General features: G+C 45.1%; 1 protein-coding gene across 4 annotated transcripts in view; it reads left to right on the top strand.

Moving 5' to 3' along the window:
• The window catches only part of PATJ (PATJ crumbs cell polarity complex component), a 264,895-nt gene extending 242,985 nt beyond the window's left edge, over positions 1-21,910 (top strand). For 3 of the 4 annotated variants that reach the window (XM_066597729.1, XM_066597728.1, XM_066597727.1), the window contains 7 exons: positions 900-1,017; positions 2,746-2,783; positions 2,864-2,986; positions 3,193-3,297; positions 10,144-10,241; positions 12,583-12,706; positions 14,833-21,910. In XM_066597729.1, the coding sequence (XP_066453826.1) occupies positions 900-1,017; positions 2,746-2,783; positions 2,864-2,986; positions 3,193-3,297; positions 10,144-10,241; positions 12,583-12,706; positions 14,833-14,979 (753 nt within the window). In that variant the 3' untranslated portion in view covers positions 14,980-21,910. The remainder of the gene's footprint in view (positions 1-899; positions 1,018-2,745; positions 2,784-2,863; positions 2,987-3,192; positions 3,298-10,143; positions 10,242-12,582; positions 12,707-14,832) is intronic. The other variant, XR_010791282.1, reaches the window with a different exon arrangement.
• Positions 21,911-26,926: the final 5,016 nt, after the last annotated feature.

The raw sequence follows: 26,926 nt of genomic DNA, 5'->3' as shown, positions 1-26,926 counted from the left end.
GACTTTAAATCAACCAGCAGACTTTTTTTTTAGGTGAGCTGAAAATAAACGACTGGCAATTGGATTATCACTTGTCACCCAGTAAGCGGCCGTGTGAATGACTATTGTTTGCATTCGTCCTTTCTGGTCCCTATACGGACGATGGTTGTCCTGTGTAAAGGCATCTTACAAGACCTCCATGGGAAAGTCAGGAAGGGGCTTGAAAATATTAGGAGGTCCACGGCGCTGCTGGTGGGAAGGATGGATTGGTGGTTTGTGGAACAATAATTTACTGTGGTTACACGTTTCATTGTTGAAGAGACCTCTTCATCAGAAAAAGTAATTGTACGAGGATATTATAAAGGTAAAATTGTGAGAAAGCAGGCAAGTGATGTCATTAGGGTCAGTGACATCACCTGCTTTCTTTCCTGCAATTTTCCTTGTCCATTCGACATTGAAACATGTACATGAGGGCTATTTCATATAGAACGAGGGTGGTGGGGGTGGTGGGGGGAGACGGGCCCTGCAGCAGCAGCCAGTTGCCTCACAGCGCTCGAAAAGGCCGATTCGTGGGACACTAGTTCTGTATGCAATACCTATCTTTTAAGTGCAGTGTGAGGCAGAATACGATTTAGATGGAGGAGTTTCAGGAAGGATTAGTTTGGCCCTTTTTAAAAAAAAATAGTATTTTTTGCATTTAGTGTTCCGTTAATGCATTCTGCTGCAGCAATCAGCAAATGTGCACAAGGATAAAAGCTCCGGTCGCCTCTAAACTGCTTCATCACTCCACATGCGGCGCCCTTGAACGAGGGATTTGTACCTAATCAGAGCCGTTTTCATCCTGTAATTAAATGGTAATGGAATTATGAAGGCCTCGCAACGTAGAAGAATTTAATTACTCTGCAAATCTTTTGTTCCAGGTCGGTAGAAGCAGCTCTCAGGGTGTGCAGCCGCCCTCACTCGCCCCAGTCACATCCAGTGCACAGAATTACAGCAGCTCCAAGAGATCTTCTGCTCCGTCCTCCCAGAGAAACTCCGGTAATCATCTCTGTCCTCTGCCAGATACTGGGGATGTTCTACAGCAGGAGGCTTCCTGCTGGTTGATGGAACCTCTTATGCAGTCTGATTACACTGCACTGTGGGTAAAAGTGTGTGAGGTAGTCAGGTGGTTTGGCTGCTGGGAGACATAGAGGGTGCCAACAAGCAATGTTGGGAAATGTCCTCATTGGAGGCTGCAGAATAGTGAGTGCAGCTCCAGAGTATAATACAGCATGTAACTCAGGATGAGTAGAGGATAAGTAATATATGTACACAGTGACTCCGCCAGCAAAATAGGGAGTGCAGCTCTGAAGTATAATCCAGGATGTAACTCAGGATAAGTACAGGATAAGTAATGTATGTATACAGTGACTCCACCAGCAGAATAGTGAGTGCAGCTCTGGAGTATAATACAGGATGTAACTCCGGATCAGTACAGAATAAGTAATTGCTGGACACAGTGACTCCACCAGCAGAATAGTGAGTGCAGCTCTGGAGTATAATACAGGATGTAACTCAGAATCAGTACAGGTAAGTAATGTATGTACACAGTGACTCCACCAGTAGAATAGTGAGTGCAGCTCTGGAGTATAATACAGGATGTAACTCAGGATCAGTACAGGATAAGTAATGTATGTACACAGTGCCTCCACCAGCAGAATAGTGAGTGCAGCTCTGGGGTATAATACCGGATGTAACTCAGGATCAGTACAGGATAAGTAATGTATGTACACAGTGACTCCGCCAGCAGAATAGTGAGTGCAGCTCTGGAGTATAATATAGGATGTAACTCATGATCTTTACAGGATAAGTAATGTATATACACAGTGACTCTGCCAGTAGAATAGTGAGTGCAGCTCTGGAGTATAATACAGGATGTAACTCAGGATCAGTACAGGATAAGTAATGTATGTACACAGTGACTCCACCAGCAGAATAGTGAGTGCAGTTCTGGGGTAGAATACAGGATGTAACTCATGATCTTTACAGGATAAGTAATGTATATACACAGTGACTCTGCCAGTAGAATAGTGAGTGCAGCTCTGGAGTATAATACAGGATGTAACTCAGGATCAGTACAGGATAAGTAATGTATGTACACAGTGACTCCACCAGCAGAATAGTGAGTGCAGTTCTGGGGTAGAATACAGGATGTAACTGAGGATCTTTACAGGATAAGTAATGTATGTACACAGTGACTCCACCAGCAGAATAGTGAGTGCAGCTCTGGAGTATAATATAGGATGTAACTGAGGATTAGGGATGAGCGAGTATACTCGCTAAGGCACTACTCGCTCGAGTAATGTGCCTTAGCCGAGTATCTGCCCGCTAGTCCCGAAAGATTCGGGGGCCGGCGCGGGGCGGGGAGCTGCGGGGGAGAGTGGACAGGAACGGAGGGGAGATCTCTCTCTCCCGCCCGCTCTCCCCTGCTCCCCGCCGCAACTCGCGTGTCAGCTGCGGCGGCCCCCGAATCTTTAGGGACGAGCAGGGAGATACTCGGCTAAGGCACATTACTCGAGTGAGTAGTGCCTTAGCGAGTATACTCGCTCATCCCTACTGAGGATCTTTACAGGATAAGTAATGTATGTACACAGTGACTCCACCAGCAGAATAGTGAGTGCAGCTCTGGAGTATAATACAGGATGTAACTGAGGATCTTTACAAGATATATGTACACAGTGACTACGCCAGTAGAATAGTAACACTTCTTGTACTTTTTGACTGTAGGTATAGAAATGGAGCCCAGGATGGTTGAGATAAGCAGGGTGAGTACTGAGAATGTAACACATTTTAAGGTTCTGCATTGTATCTGTAACATAATAACATCTAATTTTCCAATTCCCAGGGCCCTAATGACGCTCTAGGCATCAGTATAGCGGGTGGAAAGGGGAGCCCGCTGGGTGACATTCCTGTGTTTATCGCCATGATTCAAGCGAGTGGCGTAGCGGCTCGAACGAACAAGCTGAAGGTGGGTATTATGTCTCTGGTGTGTCAAGAAATCCCAGATATCTGAGCCTAATCTGAATCCAACTCCCCAACACACAGGCAGCCGCCCTCCTGGCACGTTGACCGAGGCCCCTTATGCACTTGCTCACTTTTGCGCCATGTTACAGATGCGTCTGGATAGTGGAGGACTCTCCATAATTTTGCCTTTTCCATTTCTTCCACCCTCAGGTCGGGGATCGGATTGTCAGTATTAACAAGCAGCCGCTGGACGGTTTATCTCACGCAGATGTGGTTAACATACTGAAGAACGCGTACGGCAGCATCATCCTGCAGGTAAGTTGAGCCGCGAGGAGCAGCAGATAATTGTCGCTCTGGAACTATGCGCCATTGTGCACAGCGCTCGCTCCTCTCAGCTGATCTCAACATGTTGCTTAACAACAAGCTGAAAACCCCTGTGCTACCGGAGATAAGTAAATGCTGCCAGCATCCGGCTCTCATCTGAAAATTGTAGTGTGTGCCCGAGACGCGAACGGATTGGCATTGAGCGTAATAAGCGTCCAGCTCAATGGCCTGTGATGAATCCCAGTCTCCAGTTGCATCTGCTGAAAACTCTGAGCTGCTGCAAAATGTATGAAGATATTCATGAAACTTTTATATTTAAAGGGGTATACTGGGGAGGGGGGTAAAAATATGCCTCGCCATTCGCCCACAGCTTGCAGCCTGTGCCCCCTGCTGGTTCGCCTGTGGCCCAGTATCCAAAGGTTTGCAAGGGTCTGGGCAACAACAGATGCTGTGAAACAGTGAGGAATTGTGGAGAGACAAGAGTGTGGGCTGTACACTATCCTACCAGAAGTAATTGGACCCCTGAGCAAGAATCAAAAGTAGTATTTATATCCATATGTTAACTTAGTAGGGCCCCTTCGGCCCTAATGACATCTGATACTCTTAGTGGCATACTTTCTACTAATATCTGACACACTTCAGCTGGTATTTCCCCCCATTCACCCTGCAAACATCTGTCGAGTTTCGTGCAGGTCAGTCCAATCGTGGGAACATCCATATCCTCAAACCAACATAAAACAGCATTGGATGTGTGACAAGGTGCGTTGTTTTGTTGGAAGTATGGCCGACCATTCCCAGAGTATTGCCACATTGTTGGCTGCACATTGTCTAGAATGTCAGGGTACACCTCTGTGTTCACGGGTCTTGTCACTACAACCAACGGATTAAGACCATGCTACGTAAAATATCCCCAGACCATAACAGAACCTCCGCCGTACTTAACTGTTGGCACAACACACTCTGGCAGAAGGTGTTCCCCAGGATCCTCCTCCCCAGGTACCTCCGTCTGATGTGAAGATGGAGTAGTGTGATTTGTCACTCCATAGAATGTCCTATTGCTCAACTCTCCAATGATGATGCTCCTTGCACCATTGCAGACCGGCTGATAAATTGCGCTTCATGATGGACGTCTTGTGTGCAGCGACATAACCCGTTTATCCAATAGCGCGCAGTTCCCGTCATAAACTATGGCTCCCACCTCCAAGGGTCAGCCCCCTATGTAGCATGGTTAAGGATGTGTGACATGCTAATAAGACACAATCCATTCTACTGACCAGGCTGTCCAAATACTTTTGGTAGCATTGTGTATATAGATGGACGTCGCCATCTTCGGATGATGCTTACCTGCTACTTAGTTTTGGTTGCTTTTCATCTCTTCTATGATCATTGGCTCCAGCTCGCTTGCGTTGTTTGTTGCAGTTTAGGGTTGTCTTGAGTTAATATTTGGCAGCATAATACCCATAAACCCACATAGGGAATACTCCGCCTGGATAGTATCGCTTGTTTTCTATTACCCATCCCCAAACACAATCAAAAAATGTCAACAGCACCAATATACGCATAGTTGGATGCGATCAGGCTGAGTAGACTAAAGGGTTTCCATTCACGAACAGCAAGCAGAGATCTTGTGCATTATGAAGAATTGAAGTACATTGGGGCAGATTTATTGCATCCTTCGGGATGATGGCGGTAGGCCAGATGTGTATGAGGCGGGTCCAGGGGCCGAGCCTGCTGCAGTTGCAGCAGTCTGGATAATAACTTTGGTCCCAATCGTTAACTGTTTAGATCCTGCATTCGGCACTGACTGTGGCATTTAGACGGCTTGACAGAGAGAGGGGGCTTCATCTGTATTCAGAATGTCCCCCCACCCCATTATGACATCATGGGGGTCCTGTTCTGGTGCCATGGCACCAATTAGCCTTTTGTAGGCTTCCAAGCTGGATTTTTCCTTAGTAAGCCCTGCTGGTGGCATGGCTTAAAGAGGTATTTCGGGACTTTAACTATTGATGACCACCAATCCTCAGGATAGGTCATCAATTCTTAACAGGGGCCTGCTGCTCGGGATTCCCGAAGATCCATTGATAGCTTGACCTGCGAACAGTGCTCCCATTGATTTTAATGGGAGTGAAGTCGGTTTTATACTTCCAGCGATGGAACCATCTGTCCCGCTGTGATGAGCTGATCAGCGGGAATCCCGAATGGTGAGCCTACACCTATTAACTATTGAGGACCTGTCCAGAGGATAGGTTATCCATAGTTAAAACCCTGGAATACCCCTTTTAATAGGATGCCAGTAAAAGTACAATACACTGCAATACAGAATTATTGAAATCAGTTATACAAGTGAGGAGAACGTGAAAAAAAATCAAAATCAAGTTTAATTCTTTTTGTAGTAATGAAAGAAAAAGTTGTTCAAAGTTAAAAAAAATAAAAAATACATTTTCCCAGTGTTCATGTAGGCAGCGCAGCCGGCCATCACCCCGTTTGTACAGGTCCACTCTATTAAAATAACGCACTATTTAGCCCACACGGAGAACCCCATCAGAAGAAATGAATACATAACGCAAGAATTGCACTGTTTTTGGTCGCTCCGTCTCCAAAATAAAATCTGATGAAAAGTGATCAAAAAATTGCATAAAACCTAAAATGTAATCAACAAACTACAGCTCACCCTGCAAAAGAAAGCGTTCCTGCACATCTCCAGGGGGGAGAGATCTAAAAGTTATGATTCTTATGAAAGCAATGAGGAAGAAACAACAATGGAATAAAAAAAAGCCACGTCTGCAAGGGGTTAAAGCTGCCTAATATCAGCGTTACATTAGTGAGGAAGTCCAAAGATGCGACCAAAAATCAGTGTTGTACGCGGTTTTATTGGTTTAGTGTATCTTTGGCGCACGTATGATCGTTCCTACTTTATAACTACTCTTGGGTAATGTGCTTTAGAACAGATTGTTGCACCTAGAGACTAAACTGGCGCGTTTTACACCTGGACAAATTCATACCTCCCATACTAGGTGCAAACCTCTCCTTGTTTGCGCAAATCTATATATATATAAAATTGAATGTATGTCTGTCTGTCTGTCTGTGTGTCCTTTATGCGCTACTACAACATTCATCCGATCGCCATGAAACTTTGGGAAGTTGTTGAGTACACTCCTGGGAAGATTATAGGCATAGTACATTTATGCTATGATAAATAGCGCGCGTGTGAGCGTCGTCGACAGTTACGACCCGTCCACGTAGATCGTTCGATTTCCATCATTGCCACTAATTCTCTCACTTCCCGATGTCATAGAAACATGAAATTTGGCACAAGCATTGACTAAGTCATAAATAGGAAAAGCTAATGGGTCCCAACTCGATTATTCAATTCTAAGCGCCAAAGAATTAGCGTCCAAATTTTACATACGGAATCTAATTTTCTCGCTTCCCAATGTCGTAGAAACATGAAATTTGGCACGAGCATTGATTATGTCATAAATAGGAAAAGCTAATGGGTCCCAACTCGATTATTCAATTCTAAGCGCAAAAGAATTAGCGTCCAACTTTTACGTACAGAATCTAATTCTCTCACTTCCTGATGTCATCTATATATATAAAAATGAATGTATGTCTATCTGTCTGTCCTTTATGCGCTACTACACCATTCATCTAATCACCATGAAACTTTGGGAAGTTGTTGAGTACACTCCTGGGAAGATTACTGGCATAGTACAACTATGGGTGTTATATATTATAAAGCTGAGGTAACATGTAAGCTGCGCTGCGATTGGTTGTTATATATTATACCACTGAGGTAACAAAAAAAAGCTGCGCTGTGATTGGTTGTTATCTAGATATATAAAAACGAATGTCTGTCTGTCTGTCTGTCTTCGCAGCAACGCGCGACGGGTAAGCTAGTCATTAATAAATTTGTCTAAAATTTGTGCCAACATTTTGGCGCAACGAACACTGGAAGCCTGATGCAACGGAGATGGTAAATCTGCCTCAATCTATATGGATGTAGCAATCCGCCAACACGGCTGTTGCATCGTGATAGCCTGATTTACAGCCTTGTGGTAGTTTGTAGTTAAGTTATTATATAACACATTAAGTGTCAGGTTGATTTTTGCTACATCTGTACTGCGGAGTTTTCAAACTTTTTAAACTCTTTGGCAATACACAGCTACTTTCTTTCAAGAACAGCGCCACACCTGTCCACAGGCAGGAGAATGAAGTGCAATACCGCATACATTAATTTCAGTGGACGTGCAATACCAGATATAACCCATGGACAGGTGTGGCGCTGTTTTTGGATGAAAGCAACCAGATTAATCTAACCCTGTACAATTCCTGATCAGATCTAAATTGAAATCCCGTGAGCCTCGGCTCTGTTCACATTTTGTCCGTGTCGCCATTTACGTGATGTGGATAAGTAGGAGGAATCGTCTTCGCCCTCAATGACGCAGCGGATCTATTTTATCAGCAGGCGATCTTGGCAGATACATCAGCTCATTTCACATCTTATCGTGTTCTGCGAGGTCATATAATTGTGTTTCCTCGTGTAGTAAGCCCTCCTAGTGTTTACCTCCACAGCTGAGATCTCACGTTGCGCAGATGCTGCTGGAAAAACAGAGATTAGCCAACCTTTAATTTTCCGTAGCAGGTGCTGAAATGAGATAAGAGGAGCCGGGAGAACCTACTCGGAGCAGCTTGTACTTACCTGGAAGCTCCTCCACCCGCGGCCCCCATAGAGGGACTATCTGATCGCCTCGCCCCGCTCAGATGGATTATGCTTTTTATGGGTTTTGCAATGCAGAGTTGCTCAGCTTTGTCCCAGATATCAGTCGTTGGGGTGATGGCCGGCTGCGCTGCCTCCATAGACCATTACTGTATCCAGATAGCTACTGCTGGTAAATTGGATAAGGTGACAATATCTAGTTTTAACATCAGGATGCTATACTGGAGATTTAGGGGTCAGAATACGGCATTGTTATCTGGCGCTCTTTAACGCATATCGGTGTCATGTATTTTCTTCTATCACTGCATTATAAACATACTGTGTTTTATAGTCGCTTTGTGTGACATTAATACCAACAATGTGAATGCAGCCTATTCATTCATTAGATAGCAGTGACATCACTGGGAATATAGCCTATCCATTCACTAGGGAGTGATGACATCACTAAGAATGTGGCCTATGGATTCAGTAGAAAGCAACGTGACATAACTGAAAATGCAGCCTATCCAGTAACTAGAGACCGATGACATGGAGAATACAGCCTATCCATTCACTAGGGCGTAATGAAATCACTAGGAATACAGCCTATCCATTTGCTAGAGAGCAGTGACATCACTGAGAATGCAGCCTACCCATTCACTGGAGAGCAGTGACATCACTGAGAATGCAGCCTATCCATTTGCTAGAGAGCAGTGACATCAGTGAGAATGCAGCCTATCCATTCACTAGAGAGCAGTGACATCACTGAGAATAGCAGTGTAGAGAGTAGCAGTAATATTCCAGAGAATACAGCCTATCCATTCACTAGAGAGAGATGACATCACTTACAAAGCTACCTATTGAGTTACTAGACACAGGCTACATTCTCAGTGATGTCATCAGTGTCTAGTAACTTAAAAGGTTACATTGTCATATTTCTCTAGTGAATGGATAGGCTACATTACTTGTGATATCACTCTTTAGTTAACAGGCCACATTTTTAGTGATGTTATTGGTTATAGTGAACTGATAGGCTTCCTTCTCAGTGATGTCACCAGTATCTAGTGAATGGATGGACTGCATTCTCAGTGATGTCACCACTGCTCTCTGGTGATTTAAGTAGACTGCATTCTCACTGATGTCACTGTTCTCTAGTGGTTGGATAGGCTGCATTCTCAGTGATGTCACCTCTGCTCTGTAGTATGGATAGGCTGTGTTCTCCGTGATGTCACCGCTGCTTTCTAGTGAACCAATAGGCTACACTCTCAGTAATGTCACCAATCAGTTTACTAGAGGGCAGAGAATGTAGCCCATCTCTACTAGAGAGCAGTGGTGACATCACGGAGAACTCAGCCCATCAATACTACAAAGCAGCGATGACATCACTCAGAACACAGTCTATTAAATGGGTTATCTGGACGCAGAACTACTCTTTAATCCTCTGTGTGTGCAGTAGTGACCATGTGTTGGATCTCTGACAACACAATGTAATCAGTGATTGAGGCTCCCCCACCACGTCTTGCTTTCCTTGGTGCTTTATAATCTTGTGTCTTGGTATGATCATTTCCTTCCCCTTCAGTGTATTATTTATATTCTGTCATCTATGAGATTTCTGCCTTGTCTTCAGTAATGGTCGGAGCGCAGTCCTCCTGTCTGCAGCGTGTATAATGGATGGAGCTGCGCTATTACCCCCGGTACACTGACATCTCCACCTTCCTGTTGTACACGGTTATGCGGGAGGTAATTTAGTGCAGCGGAGTCGTGTTGTCCTGTCCGCGCCATGCAAGGCAATTTAAGCAAATCTTTGCAGGAACAATGTCTCTATTAATAGATGTATTTCCGTCACGTTCTGTATCGGGCGCAGGATGGATGATTTCATTGCCATGTGTTAACTCTATTGACTATGAGATAATGAAAAAATAAAGTTATTTAAATTGGTGTCTGCAGACTTGTACTACAGCGCCCTCTACAGTCAGCAACCCCTTTTACATCTCCTGTGCAGCCTTTTGAGCATTACCAAGTTCCCTGGCGCTGTCCCTGTGAATGGGGCCATTTGTTAGGTTTATGGACCTCGGCAGGGATGCTGAGGATGGGATTACTCTGCTTCACCATCTAACTCTTCGTCTTTTATGTCCTAGGTTGTTGCAGATACCAATATTAGTGCAATAGCCAGCCAGCTGGAGAGCATGTCACTGTGCCAGAACATTAACTCTGAACACCCGTCCGAGGAGGGGGAGTGAGTATATATATATATCTCAGGAGGGACTACTCTTATTAATGTACTACATGATAGAAAAATGATTGTCTGGTCAGCTATCTACAGTAATGCCTATACGGTTGTCACAGTTGGTTCTGGGACGCAGGATGCAGGATTCAGGATACGATGCAGCAGGTGGAGTAACCAAAGTTTGCAAATTTTATTGAGAAACACAGAAATCGCAATGTACAATAATAGTATAGCAATAATGGTTATGCAATTAAACCATTTTCCTTAGGATCTAGCTAGCTGCAGTTGGCGACAGCGATTTTAAGGATAATACGTTTTACGCACTTAAAGAAATAGCATTAATAACACTCCACTGTTATCGGCACCATTTCACACAATGTCTGGTTCTGGAGTGTCTGGCACAGCGATACATCTGTGGTGAGCATGACCGCAAGAGAGTCAGTGCTGTTTCTAGACAGTGGCGGTAGCTCCACTGCCCCCCTCACGGATGGCGCCAAATGCACATGGGGTAAAAATAGGGTCTTAAATAAGACTTTTGGCGCTGCCTGACAGTCAGGCAGGATACGGTGGTATGTGGTTATGTTGTGACGCCAGTCCATATACGGGCCGAAGCCTGTTCCGGACAAACTAATGAAAAAATGGTAAAAGTAAAATAAAAAGGGAAATTGTCTTTTCCTCCTGAAGTGTAGTGTGGTACCTCAGTGCAGATGGTTCGGTGGTGTGAAGGGACTCCAGGAGACAGGATTAACGGTGAAAACCGTATAACTGTTTATTGCTATGAGAGTTCTTCATTAAAGGCATTACATTTGCAGTGCTGTTCTTTATGGAGGAGATTACAGTTACATGCAGAGATCATATTCGTACACTTCAATGGGATAGATACTTGAACCTTTTTCTGTACTCTATGCTTTATCTTGCTGTTTCACTCTATCTTTCCTTTTTCTTTATCCAATTTAGATCTCCTTTTTTTTTTCTCTCTCGACTCTTATTCTGATTGTTAATTCTTCTCTCCTCTATACTTCTTTCTGCATACATACATCTTCTCTGGGACTATCTTTCCTGTCCTTACCCCCAATACAAGTTTGGTGTTAGTACTCACACTTATCCACTTCCCATCGCACTGGCTTTTCTGATCTTCCTTGGCTTTCTCCATCTCCAGACTTGACTGCCTAGACTCTACCCCCTCTCACCTTTTATCTGTCTCTTCTCACCCAACGCGTGCGTAGGACTGATCCTCCAATCACAGGCTCTCTCTCTTTTTATAATTGACTAGCCACTCCTCAAGCTGTTGGTAAGTGATAGAAACCCAATGAGAAAGGGAACCTGTCAGTAATTAGGGTGCAGTGGTGAATGGAAAATCAGAAAAAAGACACATGTGCATCCAGTTCAGCCTATTACCCCCCAATGTTGATCCAGAGGAAGGCAGAAAAAAAAACCCAATGAGGTAGTTGACAATTTTCCTCATTCAGGGGCAGTCGGAATAATTGCTGGATCAAAAACGCTTGAGGTTATTAATGATTATAATATATAATAATGTATCGCTCAAGAAAGACATGCAGGCCCCTCTTGAACTCTTATCAAATTTGTGATCACCACGTCCTCAGGCAGATAATCTAACTGCTCTTACAGTAAAGAATGCCCTTCTATGTCTATTGTAGAAACCTTCTTTCCTCTAGATGCAGAGGATGCCCCCTTGTTACAGTCACCCCCCACCCCCCATATGTGGGAGTGACCACATATGTGCTGTAGTACCCAACTCTGGAGTACTACAGAGCTTCCTCTTAGGGGTTATCACTCCAATACAGTTTCTTATTTGCATATAATGAACCTTTAAATAACATGGTCCATAGCCCTGGATTGAGCATCAAAAACTTGCACAATGTTAGTGCCCATAATATGAGATGTATCTTTATAGCAGGCCTGCTAACACACTGTCTTTTAACCCTTTCATCTGACAGATTGAGACTAGCCTCACTTACAAGATGTCACATGGGACTGCTGATTTCAACTGACCCAGGCTAGTCCAGAGTCAGGAGCATACCTCCTCCAATGTTTCCGTTGACCCTAATCACATCCCTCTGACACAACGCTGGCTGAGAATGCAGCCTATCCATTCAGTAGAGCTCAGCGGTGACATCACTGAAATTGCAGTCTATCCATTAAGTAGAGCTCAGCGGTGACATCACTGAAATTGCAGTCTATCCATTCAGTAGAGCTCAGCGGTGACATCACTGAGAATGCAGCCTATCCAGTCACTATAGTGCGGTGACTGCACCCCCTATAGGTCATTTGGAACATTATACTGGGCTGCACCTATTATTTAGTTACGATCTTTTATGTTTATTTCCAGGTCCCCTATTCCAAAAACCATTCATCTGGAGAAGGGCCCTGATGGGCTTGGGTTTAGTATTGTTGGAGGATACGGGAGCCCGCACGGAGACCTTCCAATATACGTGAAGACGATATTCTCTAAGGTAACTGATTGCAATACAATAGATTAGAGTCTGCAGCGTCCCAGCGACCTTGGTCAATAACTATAGATGATATCAGCGGCACTTGGAACCTTGAGGTGGGATGGCCAGCGTCTCGGCTTCTATAGCCCGTTATGTGCTAGATGAAATATCCAACAGGTTCCAGGATTCATTATGAACCTATGTCCGTCATGTTCAAGTTTATTCTTGGCTTTCTTTTGTCCCTTAAGTACATGCTCCTAAAGAATGAGCAGTATGTAATATAGTTGTGGTATATTGCACAACATGACTTCATCTCAAGGCTAAATGAATGGTCCAGAGCTTCTGCACATTGACAGCACTGCCACCTGCTGGCTGATGTATGGAACAGCACTGTACTCCGTCACCTCTGTAACGAACAGAAGGGGGTAATTATTTTTCTCTCTTCTGGTCACATAAAACTAAAACTCTTGTGTCATTTTGAATCATGTTGCAGAGATTTGCCGCCCGCAGCGTCTGATTACTTCCACGCGTCCATTTATGTTGGAACAAAAGCTGCTCTGCATCACGTACCGCACATCATGTGCGCTGCAGACAATCCGCTTATTACCTCTTACCAGCTGCCTAAATTACTAAAGCCCAAGCATTACAATAGAGGTGGCACGCTACTGGATGCCCTGGCGCTGAAGCTTAACCTTGACTGTCCACATAACAGCCCCGGACTGACACTGTATCCAGTATTGGTAGAGTCTATAGACATACCCACTATCAATGAGTGAAAACAAGTGCAAGCTATGTAGTATGTATTAAGACGTGCCTCTATCCCCTCCACTCCGTGCCCCCTCAAAGTAATAATGCCCCTCCATGCTATAGTACCCCCCTCTGTGTCCCTCTAAATTAATAGTATCCCTCTATGCCCACTAAAAATATTAAAGCCCCTCCATGCTATAGTGCTTGTCTGTGCCCCCTCAAAGTAATAATGCTTTTCCATGTTACAGGGCCTCTCTCTCTCTCTGTTCCTCTAAATTAATAGTACCCCTCCGTGCCCCCTCCAAGTATTAAAGCCCCTCCATGCTATAGTGCTTGTCTGTGTCCCCTCAAAGTAATAATGCCTCTCCATGTTACAGTGCCTCTCTCTCTGCCCCTCCAAATTAATAGTACCCCTCCGTGCCCCCTCAAAGTATTAAAGCCCCTCCATGCTATAGTGCCTGCCTGTGCCCCTTCAAAGTACCCTTTCGTGCTATACTGCCCTTTGTGCCTTCTATGTAATAAGACCCCTCCATGCTATAGTACTACTGTGCCCATTCAAAGCAATAATGTCCCTATATGGCATAGTGCCCTCTGTGCCCCCTCAAAGTAAAAATGTTTCTCCACACTATATAGTGCAACTCTGTGCCTGTTAATAGTAATAATGTCCCTACATGGTATAGTGCCACTTCGAAGTAATACTGCCCCCTCTATGCTATGCCCCCTCAAGTAATAAGGCCCCTCCATGCTATAGAGCTACTCTGTGCCCGTTCAAAGCAATAATGCCCCTCCATGTTACAGTGCGCCTCTCTCTGTCCCTCTAAATTAATAGTACCCCTCCGTGCCCCCTCAAAGTTATAAAGCCCCTCCATGCTATAGTGCCTGCCTGTGCCCCTCCAAAGTACCCCTTCACTCTATATTATCCCTTTGTGCCTCTCTAAGTAATAAGACCCCTCTGTGGTATAGTGCTACTCTGTGCCCGTTCAAAGCAATAATGGCCCTACATGGTATAGTGCCCCTTCAAAGTAATACTGCCCCTCCATGCTGTGCCCCTTCAAAACAATAATGTCCCTGCATGCTATAGTGCCCCTCTGTGTACATCCCACCTCCTCCTCCATCTGCGATGGGGATGCCACGCTGCTGCAGCCACATGGCTTTTCCCCCTTACATCCAGATGGATTTTCCCTGCAGGAATCTGCCCCATTCCTGCCAATTACTGCACGCCCCTCGTAATCCGATTACTGATTGGTTCTGCCGTATTAATCCCCTTCCTGTAGCCTGCGGTGTGGGACCTTGTAAGGTCAGCGCAGTTTTGATGCCTTTTATAGCCTCTTTGTATCTTCCGTCATCTTTTAATACTTTTTGTTTACTTTTTTGAATCCACTTTTATTTATTTCCCCAAGGGCGCCGCCGCAGCAGACGGGAAGCTGAAGCGGGGGGACCAGATACTAGCGGTGAACAACGAGAGCCTGGAGGGCGTCACCCATGAAGAAGCAGTGGCCATCTTGAAACGCCAGCGAGGAAACGTCACGCTCAGCGTATTATCGTAATCGCGGACAATTGTCTTATCGGATGGTTGTCAGAGGCCAAAATCCTAGGCTGACCATTCCTCTACTTTTGTGTATGGGGCTGGTCAGCGGCTGCCATGGTATGCTTTCACCTGTAGTCCCACCGCCGATGGTCGGCCTCCGCCGGTCTGCCTCTGCTTACTCTATCGCATTAATAACGTCATTCTCACGACCCTGTTACCTTAAGCTGATACGTCTTCCAGCCGACTAACGATGTAGAGTAGGAGGCCGTTGTCTGTGTCACTGCTGATCCTCCCTCCCTCCTCCGTCCTGACACTGCTGCGGTAGAACTGTATGTGTACGGTGTTTCAGCACTGTAGAAGCCGACGCTTATATTCGGACTAAATGGCGTTGAGTGATATTAGCGAAACGCGTGAAGCGCCTTATGTGTCCGCGTTGTCACCAGCGTTACTTCCGTGTCTCTCAATGCTTCTAGTGCTTTTATGCTGAAGTGAATAGGGGACAAGTCGGCGTTCCTGCACACAACCGAGGTTTATGTCGCTACTTTGTGTTTCAGCCCTTGCTGTCAGTGAATGCGAACATTCAGGCTCAGACCGGCTCTGATCAAGTCAGAATGAGCTCCTTACAATCCCCTGTAATCCCTGTGTCAGGTGAACACGGACAGGATGTAAGCACGGATGTTTCCATTCACTGACAGCCTACAGAGATCTTGGAAAAAGGTAAGGAAGCACAAATATATGGCACCTGCGATGGCCGCCACGTTCTCCGCTGTATGTACCGTAACTACAGTCCTGCCTGATGTTTTTAGAGTTCAAAGCTCACATATTTCCCCGAAATATTGACTCTCTTGGCTTTCTGCTGCATTTCCCACTCCTTCACGCGAGCACATGTGCAATAGCATTTTTTTACGCCCATAATGGCGTATTTTACTGCACTTTTTGCGCTCACAGGACATGGTTTTTTTGTGCTTGGCACACAAACATGCCATGCTTTAAATGGCTATTTAGCCCAATTAGTTCCAGATGTGTTTCCCAGCATAATTGCGCTGTTTGTCACCCATCTGCTTGCGTATTTGCTCACCTGGCCATAGACTTCTATGGGGCGTTTGGTGGGCAAATGCACGCAAAAGTAGAACATGCTGCAATTTTTTTTCCGCGCACGCAAAAAATGGAATGAGGGGTGAACCCATTGAAATCAACAGCGGGTATTCTCTACCATATTGCGCATACAAATTTTGCACACGCGAATACGCTGGCGTGAAAGGACCCTAAATCTACCTTGGTAGCCGGGGAAGTGTGCGCAGCTGATTCTATTTATTGTCCCTTTCGCCATTCGCATCCGAAGCTGCTTTCAGAGCTCCACTAGTGGATAATGGAAACAGCGGCTTAGCGCCGCCCTGCTGTCAGTCATGTGATCTCACAGTTGAGCTCTGTATAACCATCACCCACAATGCACTACTCTGCTTCGCTTTGGATGTGACTGGAGAAGAAAATGTAAAATTGGCATAAAACTAAGTTAAAGCAATTCTGTCCCGGGAGGGAGGAGGGTATATTAGCTGTAGTTGTTCTTCTCGGTCATCCCGCCAATCCGCCGGTTCCAGGCTCCATGTTTGGCTGTCGAAGATGGCTGCAGCAATTTTCTAACTATTTAATGCACACTGAGCACTGCTCTCTGATTGGCCAATGCTGATCACATGATCGTCTCTAGCCAATCAGAGTAGATATAGTGCATTGGTAGTCTAACACTTCCAATGCACTGGTCGTCTGAAGATTGCTTCGGCCATCTTGATTGCCTGAAAATGTGACCCGGGATTGGAGGATCAGAGGGACAGCAGAGAAGAACTGCAGGCAATATACCCCCTCCCCCTCCGATGCCGGGGCATAATTTTATTGCAAATCTGGAGGGTCACTTTAAAGTAAATGATTTACATATCAGCTCATTATTTTATATTGATTTTAAAAGTGGAGTCAGAAGCAGAATTATCCTCGAAATGTTCAATCTGTGAAAAATGTATAAAGCGTCGCAAAAATCGTAACCATTTCCATCATCCTACAGCATCGTACATGAGACTGTGTTCGTACAGGACCTCCGCGGACTGCAGCAGGGACCACCCTGTATCGCTCCTCCCTGACTGTAATCCTCCATCATTCCTGCGGACGAGCTTTTAGAGGAAATCTCTGGGCAAAACGGATCCATTGTGTTATATCTAGTGCGAGGTCTGAGGAGGCGGAGCATGATGCTTGATTCTTTGTCATGCTCCGCCCCCCACTAGATAAAACAGTTGGTATTCCCTTTGCCCAAAGTGTTGCTTTACCATATATTACAGGGTAAGGCATGGAAAATGAGCCCGGCACAGCACTGTTATGAAGGCTGTCTAAAAGAAAACTTGTCCTTGTTCTCCACAGCAACCAATCACAGTGCAGCGTTCATTTCTTAAACTGCTATGGTAAAATGAAAGCTGCCCTGTGATTGGTTGAAAGCTGTCTAAATCTTGCCCATAGCAATCAATCACAGCACAGCTTTCATTCCTAATAGGGCTGAGGTAAAATGAAAGCAGCGCTGTGATTGGTTGCGGTTTCTCATACTGCTGAGGTAAAATAAAAGCTGCGCTGTGATTCAAAGCATTCTAATTCTTGCCCATAACAACCAATCACAGCGCAGCTTTCATTTTACCTCAGCAGTATAAGACATGGCAACCATTCACAGCGCAGCTTTTATTTTACCTTAGCACTATTGGAAATGAAAGCAGCTCTGTAATTGGTCGCTATGGGCACCACACACCGAAAACTGTCTAATTCTTTGTTGCCCATAGCAACCAATCACGCCGCTGCTTTCATTTTACCTCAACACTATTGGGAATGAAAGCTGCGCTGCGATTGGTTGCTATGGGCAGCAAAGACAGATTTTTCCTTTAGACAGCTTTATAAGTTTGTGGTGCCGGCCTAGTTTTCCTCAGCTTCACCCTGTAGTTGTGTGTAAGGACAGCCGTACGGTTTTCCATAGTGCCTACGTACGACACGGCCGCTTCCACTGGTGAACTTGTACTAAACACCTCACAACTCTGCGGCTGACGCCTCACGTTTCCACATGTGCAATGCGTTGCTGACTATCTCCGGCGTCTCGTTCCCCTCACATCCCCCTAATCGCACCCGGTCCGCCCTGCCGCGGTGTAATCTATACCGCACCCCGACATATATATGTATATAAGGGAAAGTTACATTCTATTTAAGGCTAAAGAGCTGATTTTACAGAGATCGCCGTGTGACTTGTTCGCTGCGCGGCTTCACTCAGGCGGACAGAGAGGATGATTAAGATTTCATTTTTTTTATTTGTTACGTTTTTTCGCCGGTAACGGAGATGAATTAAAAGATCCGATAATACAAATGGAATGAAAGTGAAGCTCCGCCCTCCACAGGCGGCTTTTGTAATAATTGGCTTTTTTATATTTTTTTCTGTAATAGAATTTCTATTGCTACCTGGAAACCATCAGCAGGCAGGCCTCCAGGTGCGGCCAGATCCTGTGTTTAAAGGGGTATTCTCATCTCAGATTCCTACAAAGCCTCCATAAAATATGCTATACAAGTCGGATACGTGGGGGTCCAACCTGTGGGGCACTCACCAATCTTCCGAACGGACCCCCGCCTGGCTATACGTGGAGGTCGGTGGTGGTCGGGCTTATGGAAACGGCCTAGTTTGGGTTTGCTACGCTCTTTCCGTAACGCCCACTGATGTCCATACGAGTTATGGAAACCGTTTAGCACAGTGAGTTGCGCCGTTTCTGCGGCTCCCAAGTTACGGAATCTGCGAAGCTCTGTGTGCCATATTGTCTCTGTAACTTATTAGCTTCTATGGGAGTTATGGAAGCCGGGCAGCTCAGCCGGCTCTACGGTTTCCGCACTCGCAGCACCTTATAGTTGTATTCACATCGCTGTCGTGATTGGCTGAGATGAGAATACCCCTAGAATGTGTCAGGTGGTACGGCGTGTTAGGTGTTAAAGGGGTTGTCCAGGGGGGCTAAATGCCTACATGGACCTGCGATGTAGGAACTTCCACTTCCATGCCCTTTTCGTCACTTGTGTGGTGTGGTATGCCCTTCGCTCTGTAGCAGTCATGCCATTACAGGGGACTTGCTGTACAACTTATCTTAAAGGAGTTTTCCACGTATCTTCAGGATGGGTCATTCATAGTTGATTGGCTAGCGTCCACCACCGATCAGATGCCCGCTGTCAGTGCCGCAATACACAGGAGCGGAGGCTGCTGCTCCGTCGTCCATGTAGTGGCCAGTGCTTGTTACTGCAAGCACAGTTCCCATTCATTTCAATACTAGCTGTGCCTGCAATTACCAGCGCCGGCCACTATGGAGTGGACGAAGCAGCAGCTTCCGCCCTACACCCCTGGCAGTGGGTACCCGATGGGCTGATTGGCCATGGTCCTGAACGATGTATCAACTATTGATGATCTATCCTGCTGGTATGTCCTACATAGTTATCAAAGGGGTTTTCCAGGAAAACACTAATTCAGTCCCCTTCTCTGTTACGGCTGATGCGGAGACACAAAGGGGCTGTCTTAGTTATTAGGATGAGCTAGCTACCTGCGATGACGTAACGGGCACAGAGAGAAATGGGCCATGCCAAGTGACCCAGTCCCAAGACCGCAGAGCCATGCCAGGATTTAGCCACCATGGACAATCCCTTTAATGACATTCACAACAAGACAACACTGAAAAATACTAAAAAGAAACCCCTTTAGAGGAATAACATCCGTCATGGCAGCTTGTTGACCGTTTCCATTCAGCAACTTAAAAATAAGTGTAAAAACATTAAAGCAAGAATATACATATTGCCGATTAGAGAGCCAATGGTCATAAAGGCGGAGCTTCACTTTCCATAAAGCTGCTAATTAATAACATTCACAAATGTATCTAGAGGTTTTGTGGCCAATGATTGTGGAGGAGGAGGAGGAGGAGGACCTTTTTCTACACACAACAGCCTTCCTGTCTGAGGGACGCAACGGGTTAGTTGCCTATATTGCCGTACTTGATGTATACACACTGGGTTCCAGCAATGGAAGTCTTACCATTTACATCTGTAGATGTTGTCCATGTTCCATGTAGGCATCCTTGCCACCTCTCGTCGGTCTGTATGTTTCCTTTATACATTGCCTCCTTCCACATGTGACATGTGCTTCGTTCTCGGGTGGAGAATATATTTCCATATTGGAGGGTTGGCATTACTCTATAGCCGTGGCCCCCAACCAGAGCCATGTGAGTCTCATGAGCCCTTGCTGTCCGGCTCGCCATTGGAGTTATGACCCTACGGACTGGCAGTTGACATTATTGCCGGCACATCCTAACCACCAAACGACGCCAATTCGGATGGCATAATTCTAGTGTGGGATCTCGCAATGAAATATTTTTTAGCAAATATTTGCAATTTCATAATAATTTAATTTCTTCACATCTAGTCTAGGGCTACCCGCCAACTTTGGGTATGACATGTGGCCCTCCTACGTCGCATCCTAAGTGAATGTATGTGGTCTTATGAATTGTTACGCTGCTGCGCCCACAGACTGCCAATCGCAGTCAATATTGGTTTGGTTCAGTGCCGGCCTTATGTTAGATGGCATCCTGTGCAGAATTTATTTTCCGGTACTCCACTCTGGTCATAAGAAAAAAAAACAATACCGTATATATATTGCACTGATAGCAGTCTGCCCATCTTCTGCTTGTGTAAAAAGCGGCATACCCACACCAGAACGGCTTAGTGAACATATGCTGTACTAGAACCAAGCTCATACTGTAAACACAGCGCCAAAACCAAGTTCATATCATAAATACAGCACCAGAACCAAGCTCATACTGTAAATACAGCGCCAAAACCAAGCACATATCATAAATACAGCACCAGAACTAAGCTTATACCACAAATTTAGTGGCAGAGCCAAGCTCAGTACATTATGTGCCAATCGGAGTTCATGGATATAATACGAGAAGCAAGCTCATAAGATAAATACGGTAGTAGAACTTGGCAACTGTTATTGCTGGAGCGCCAATAAGCTGACAATGGTGCCTCAGAACATTAGAGGGGAGGAGACAGAGCTAGGAGGAGGAGGATTCATGTAGCTCTACAAGACGATGCTGCACCGAAGATGATCATCTGGCTGGATGGACTTTAGGGAGGCGATCGCCCCCAGCCTACATCCGCCTAGGTGGCCAGCAGCTTGTATGACTGTTCGGGTCGCACATAACTAAGGCCCACCATGGATAGGTTTAGATTTCTTGCAACTGTTGGGTCACATATTACCCCGCAGGTCGGAATGTGATTGCATTCACTTACATTAGGATGCAAAGTTTTAGGGCCGTGGAGAGATCTTTGGCTTCTCAACATGTGTTGTGTCCAAAGTTGCCATGTAGCCCTGACCTTAAAATTTCTCTTCTCCATTTTTGAGTTGAATGGGATCGCCGACAATCACTCAAAACTGACTGTGGCTCCACGAGGTACATAAAGGTGGGGAGCTCTGGTCTATAGGGTAATGTATAGTGAGGGTTCTCTGGTGTAACAACGTCCATACTTGGGGGTTGGCACCAGAGGCTGACCATATGACCATATTGGTGGGTCATGGACTGGTGCCAACCCTCATGTATGGAGATATGTCTTACACCAGAGAATAGGAGAGACGAAGAGACCAACCCTGTGATGTTTATATAGCGTGTGCCAAATTCTGCCATAAATGATATTGGCGCAGTGGAGGATCATCGCGGGGTTTTCCGGGTTCCTTTATGTTTATCAGTTCGCACTTTTTATTTATAGGATCATTTTGTCTTCTCAGGTGATTTCCTTTTTGTCGTTGTTTATAGGTTTATTACGTCCAGGCTGATTGTATCTACAGTCCTGATCATGTGAACAGAATATTTTATTAAGCTTACAAGATTCTAATAAAACTGTTGCTTACAGCGTTGTCTGTGCGGCATGGTGTGTCCGGTCTACACACACACACACACACACACGCACACGCACACGCACACGCGCACACACGCACACGGTGACGTCCTCCTACGATAATAAGCTCTATAACCTCAAATCTGTCATGTTGGACACTGCAGTACCAATCTGGTCATTAATGGTCTTTTCCAGCAGGTGGCGCACTTGTTAAACACGTTCTCGCTAATTTCTGTTCATGCATATGATTACATTTTTGAAGGTCATTTAAATAACCTCTGCAGATGAGATCTGCGCTGCTGACCCGCTCTGATTTACAGGGTGACATTATACCCTTTCCAGCATGTATTAAACTGGTTCTATATAGTGTTTACAGAGTCTATTGAGCGGGCAGAAGTTTATATGATGGCAGGAAGACCTGAGAATCATACCTGACAGCTGCACTGCACCCACTTTCCTTATAAGGGCTGTTTGAGACTCAGACCCTACCATGAATGGTCAACCAGTAACTGCTCACCTAGTCCTTTAACCCCTTGGTGACTGTTTTGGTGGATTTTTCATCTCCACTTTTCAATAGCCATCTTATTCTCCCATCAGCCTGGCCATATGGGGGCTTGTATTTTGCGTGGCGAATTGTAGTTTTTATCGGTAACATTGCTTGGGTACATATAATGTAGTATTCAACTTTTATACATTTTTTTTTACAGTGTTAATCATGCAGCATTATTTTTCTCTGTGGGTCAGTACTATGACCGTACTAAAATTATATAGTTTAGGTTTTTCCACTTTTTTGCACAATAAAACACTTTTGGGGGATGTTATCACCTTTATTTGCATGTAAAAGGGCCTCCAGACGCTGTTTGCAGAGTCCCGCATATGGGCTGGGCTCTGCACACAGCTGCATTGTTCTCATCGGGACTGACGGCAGAATACAATGTAATCTTCTGCCTCGCGTGGAGAACACAGCATGCAGTCTGTTGAGAGATACTTTATTTCTCTGCGGCTGAGCAATAAATTTTAAGCTCACCTTAAAATCATCGTTCAGAGGAAAACTGCACGATGTCTGCATTTACTATCGCTCATTTGTGGTAATTTGAACAAATTTTGAGTGATAATCATTGCGTTTAAATGGGGCCTTAAATAGTGGTCAGTGACCATTAACACTTTATGCAAAACGACCGCTAAAACGTTCAATCTTTCACTTGTTTGAAAGATTATCTTTGCATGTAAATGGGCCTTTAAAGTCAGCTCTCACTGCGGATGCTATGAGCTCAGCTTCTGACCCCGTGCCGTCCATACGTTTACATCCATTGACGGGCACCCTTCTCAGACAGGACATCCTGGGGCATGAGGGGGTTAATATCAGGAAGCTACATACTATAGAGGCAGTTGCCCATAACTAGAGGCGTCCACATGAGGCTGGCCCAGAGGCTAATGTTGGCCTTTGTCTCTTACGACGTGTGTGCAATGAACTCCAGTCTTAAGCATTCATATAAGTGTTTTGCTTTCTGTTTTTAGTGGATCCATTTTTTTCGCATAAAACTGATAGAAAAAAAACGGAATTGGAATGGAACCAAACCGAAACCATCATTTGCCTTTCAAGACTCGTGACAAGCTGGATGACCGCTGTGAGAGCTGTAATGACTATTGTATTGTCCGAGAGGGCAAACCTGCTTAGTAATGGGGTGACCCATCCCCTGATTCTATATATGATTGCATCATTGTTCACATGCCATTTCTTTCCCAGTTACCCCTTAACAGTATCTGTCAATCACAGATGACCCATAAGTGCCACATCTTCAGAAGCCCCGCAGATAAGCTGTCACAGATGTCCTGTATAGTGTCCTATGAACCAACTGGTTATCTGCCACAGGTCATCATCCAAGTGTCAGCCGCAAGATGCCCGGATACACTGAATGGCCACTTTATTACAGACCAACATCAAGTAGCAGGTTGGACGTCCTTTGGCTTTTAGAACCGCAGCATTTCATCATGGTGTCCATCTAGAAGGATCAGAGTGACCAAGAAAATGTTCCCTGCACTATTACTGCAGCTGTCTGACAGCAAGGGTCATCGATTTAGGCTGCTTCCGCCAAATTCTGAACTCCCATCAGCACAGTGCAAGAAAAATCTGGATTCATCTATCACTGCTCAGGGATCTAATTTGTGTGCCTTTCTCACAATGAGGCTGGAACTGGTCCTCCACTGTTATAGCCCACCCATGCTAAGGAACGATGAGTTGTGTTAGATATGTATGTTACAGCCCCAGCATTGTATTCTGCTGCAATTTTCTTGACTTTCCGTATGTGTTCATAAGAATGATTCCTGACATCCTCCTCTGACCCCTTTCTTCGACAAATGGTTTCCAGCTACTGGATCTCCTTTCGCCGATGTTTTTGTTTGCTCTCGGCTATTGAGACATCCTAGTTAAGCAGCAAGCTATGTGAATAGTGCAGAACTTAGCTCAAGACTGCTGGATATCATGGGTGAAGGATGTTCTCCTTAATCCCTGGGTGAAGGAGGGCCTGTGCAACCCCCCCATCCCATAGCTTAGGGACCTGGTCATAAATTCAACACTGCGACCCCTACAACTAGGACACTGCTTGGGAGATTACACCTTTTAGCAAAGTGGGAAGTCTGTGAGTGCCCTAATGGTGAGGAAAGACACATAACTAATAGAAGATGACTGAATATAGTTTTATAAAAGTCCGATGCCTGAAAAACGGAGGATTTTTGGATTTTATATGAAATATTCTTCCCCCTTGACAACCTTGGAGGGTCTCTTACCTTTCCTCATGAATCTAACCATTTATTAAAGTTACCAAGATGGTGAGCGGTCTGCAAATCATGTCCTATAAAGAACGGTTAAAGGATCTGGGAAATGTTCAGCTTGCAAAAAAGAAGGCTGAGAGGAGACTTAATAGCTGTCTACAGTATTTAAAGGGTTGTCACAGAGCAGAGGGATCAGACCTATTCTCATCTGTACAAGGAAAGACTAGAAGCAATGGGATGAAACTGAAAGGCGAGAGACACAGATAAGATATTAGACAGTGAGGGTGATCAATGAGTGGAACAGGTTACCACAGGAGGTGGTGAGTTCTCCTTCAATGGAAGTGTTCAAACAAAGGCTGGACAGATATCTGTCTGGGATGATTTAGTGAATCCTGCACTGAGCAGGGCGTTGGACCCGATGACCCTGGAGGCCCCGTCCAATTCTACCATTGTATGATCTAAGTTCTATTCTATTATAGTAGTTGTAACATGAACTCTCAAAAAAGTGTTTAAAGCTTTACTTAAAACTTTTGCAGAGTACAAAACATGATGGTAATACATGATCTGCACAGTAGGATGTTTTTGGAATGTGGGAAGAAACCGGAGTACCCGGAGGAAACCCACGCAAGCCCGGGGAGAACGTACAAACTCCATGCAGATGTCTTCGGTCCGGTTTGGATCCAGGACCACCGTGCTGCCCATTACTTTGGTAATAATTCATGACTCTCGGGAAGAGGTATGATATCTGGGTTCCCAGAGGCGCAGGAAGCGATGATGTTTCCTCCTCTTCTGGGTCTGATCATTTTGCTGATGTTGTAGTGTTACTGTAGGAATATTATTATGATGGTATCTTCTGCCATTCGATGGTTTTCATATTGATGTTTGAATATTCGCTGACTTGTTCTGAGGAGAGAAGCACACAAATCCATTATATATCGGTCATTTAGGTTGCTTTACAAGGTAAGAAGACACATCCAGTGGACATTACCTTTGGATCAGCAACAATGGACACTCTGGTAACAGGGAGTGCTGTCCTCGCCAGGTGTATTGTTGGGTGGATGATCATTAGATATAGATATCATCTATATACAAATGATGACAATAGCTCTGATTCCAACCACCTTCCAGGCTTCCATTCTGATGGAGGATGGTCCAATAATTGGTTGTGGGAGAAGACAGGAATGCCACATCAATCAGTTTCCTCAATGATCCGTTTCCTGCTCAGAAGACATAATCGAGGATCAAACACCAATAATGGAGATATTCTAAGAACATACACAACATGCACATGCCTAACTAACAGTAGGAGACTATACAAACAACACCGCCACCTAGTGACTAGATAACATGAACATGCCCAAGATACCATGCATTATATAGGAATACACTATCTCACTGTCTCCTGCTGTACAACAATGAACTTAGGAGAATTCGTAATATGTAGACAGTCGGAATCAGAGTTGGTGAATAAGTAACATTAAACAGATCAGAGGTCAATATCGGGAAATGAGAAGGAGCATCATCTTTGGTTGTGGGAGAAGACATCTTTGAGGAAACTGATTGATGGGATGTTCCTGTTTCCTGTTCAGAAGACATAATAGAGAATCAAAATTAGTAATAGATACATTTTAAGAACGCAAACAACATACAAGCACCTAACGGCTCATCTGAGACTATACAAATAAATAACACCGCCACCTAGTGACCAGATGACATGGATTATATAGGAATTCACTACCTCGCTGTCTTCTCCTGCATAACACTAGATTTAGTTTTTCCTAATGCCCGCTAAGAAGACCTCACGGGCAAACTGTCCACCAGCCAAGGGGATGCTGTAATGAGAAATATATTGGTGTAAGACATATGATAATGTCATAGGTAACCACCCAGGAGTGTAACTAGCTGCCTTAGGCCGCCTGCAGACGGCCAGGTCGGATCCCCTGTAAGAATTCTCGCAGCGGGATCCAACCCGCGCCCCTGCAGGGACCAGTGGGGCTCTCACCTTCTCCCGCGGCTCCGGCTCTGTGATGTGCCGACTGCCGGCCAGGCGGCGCATGTGCAGAGTGGAGCCGGCGGCCTGGGAGTGACATTTCTGTACGGGCCTTTGCGAGACCTGCACAGAAATAGAACATGCCGCGATTTATTTTCCGCATAGGATTACGTTTTATAATGCAATCCTATGAAGTCGGGCATAGCCGGAAATTCTGTGGGGAAATCCCGCTGTGGAATTTCTGCCCTTGTGCAGGGGGCCTTTAAAG

This window comes from Eleutherodactylus coqui, chromosome 3, assembly GCF_035609145.1.
Source record: "Eleutherodactylus coqui strain aEleCoq1 chromosome 3, aEleCoq1.hap1, whole genome shotgun sequence".
NCBI classification, from domain to species: Eukaryota; Metazoa; Chordata; class Amphibia; order Anura; family Eleutherodactylidae; genus Eleutherodactylus; species Eleutherodactylus coqui.
Note: the sequence above shows the minus strand (reverse complement) of the source record. Positions and strands in the feature narration are given on the sequence as shown.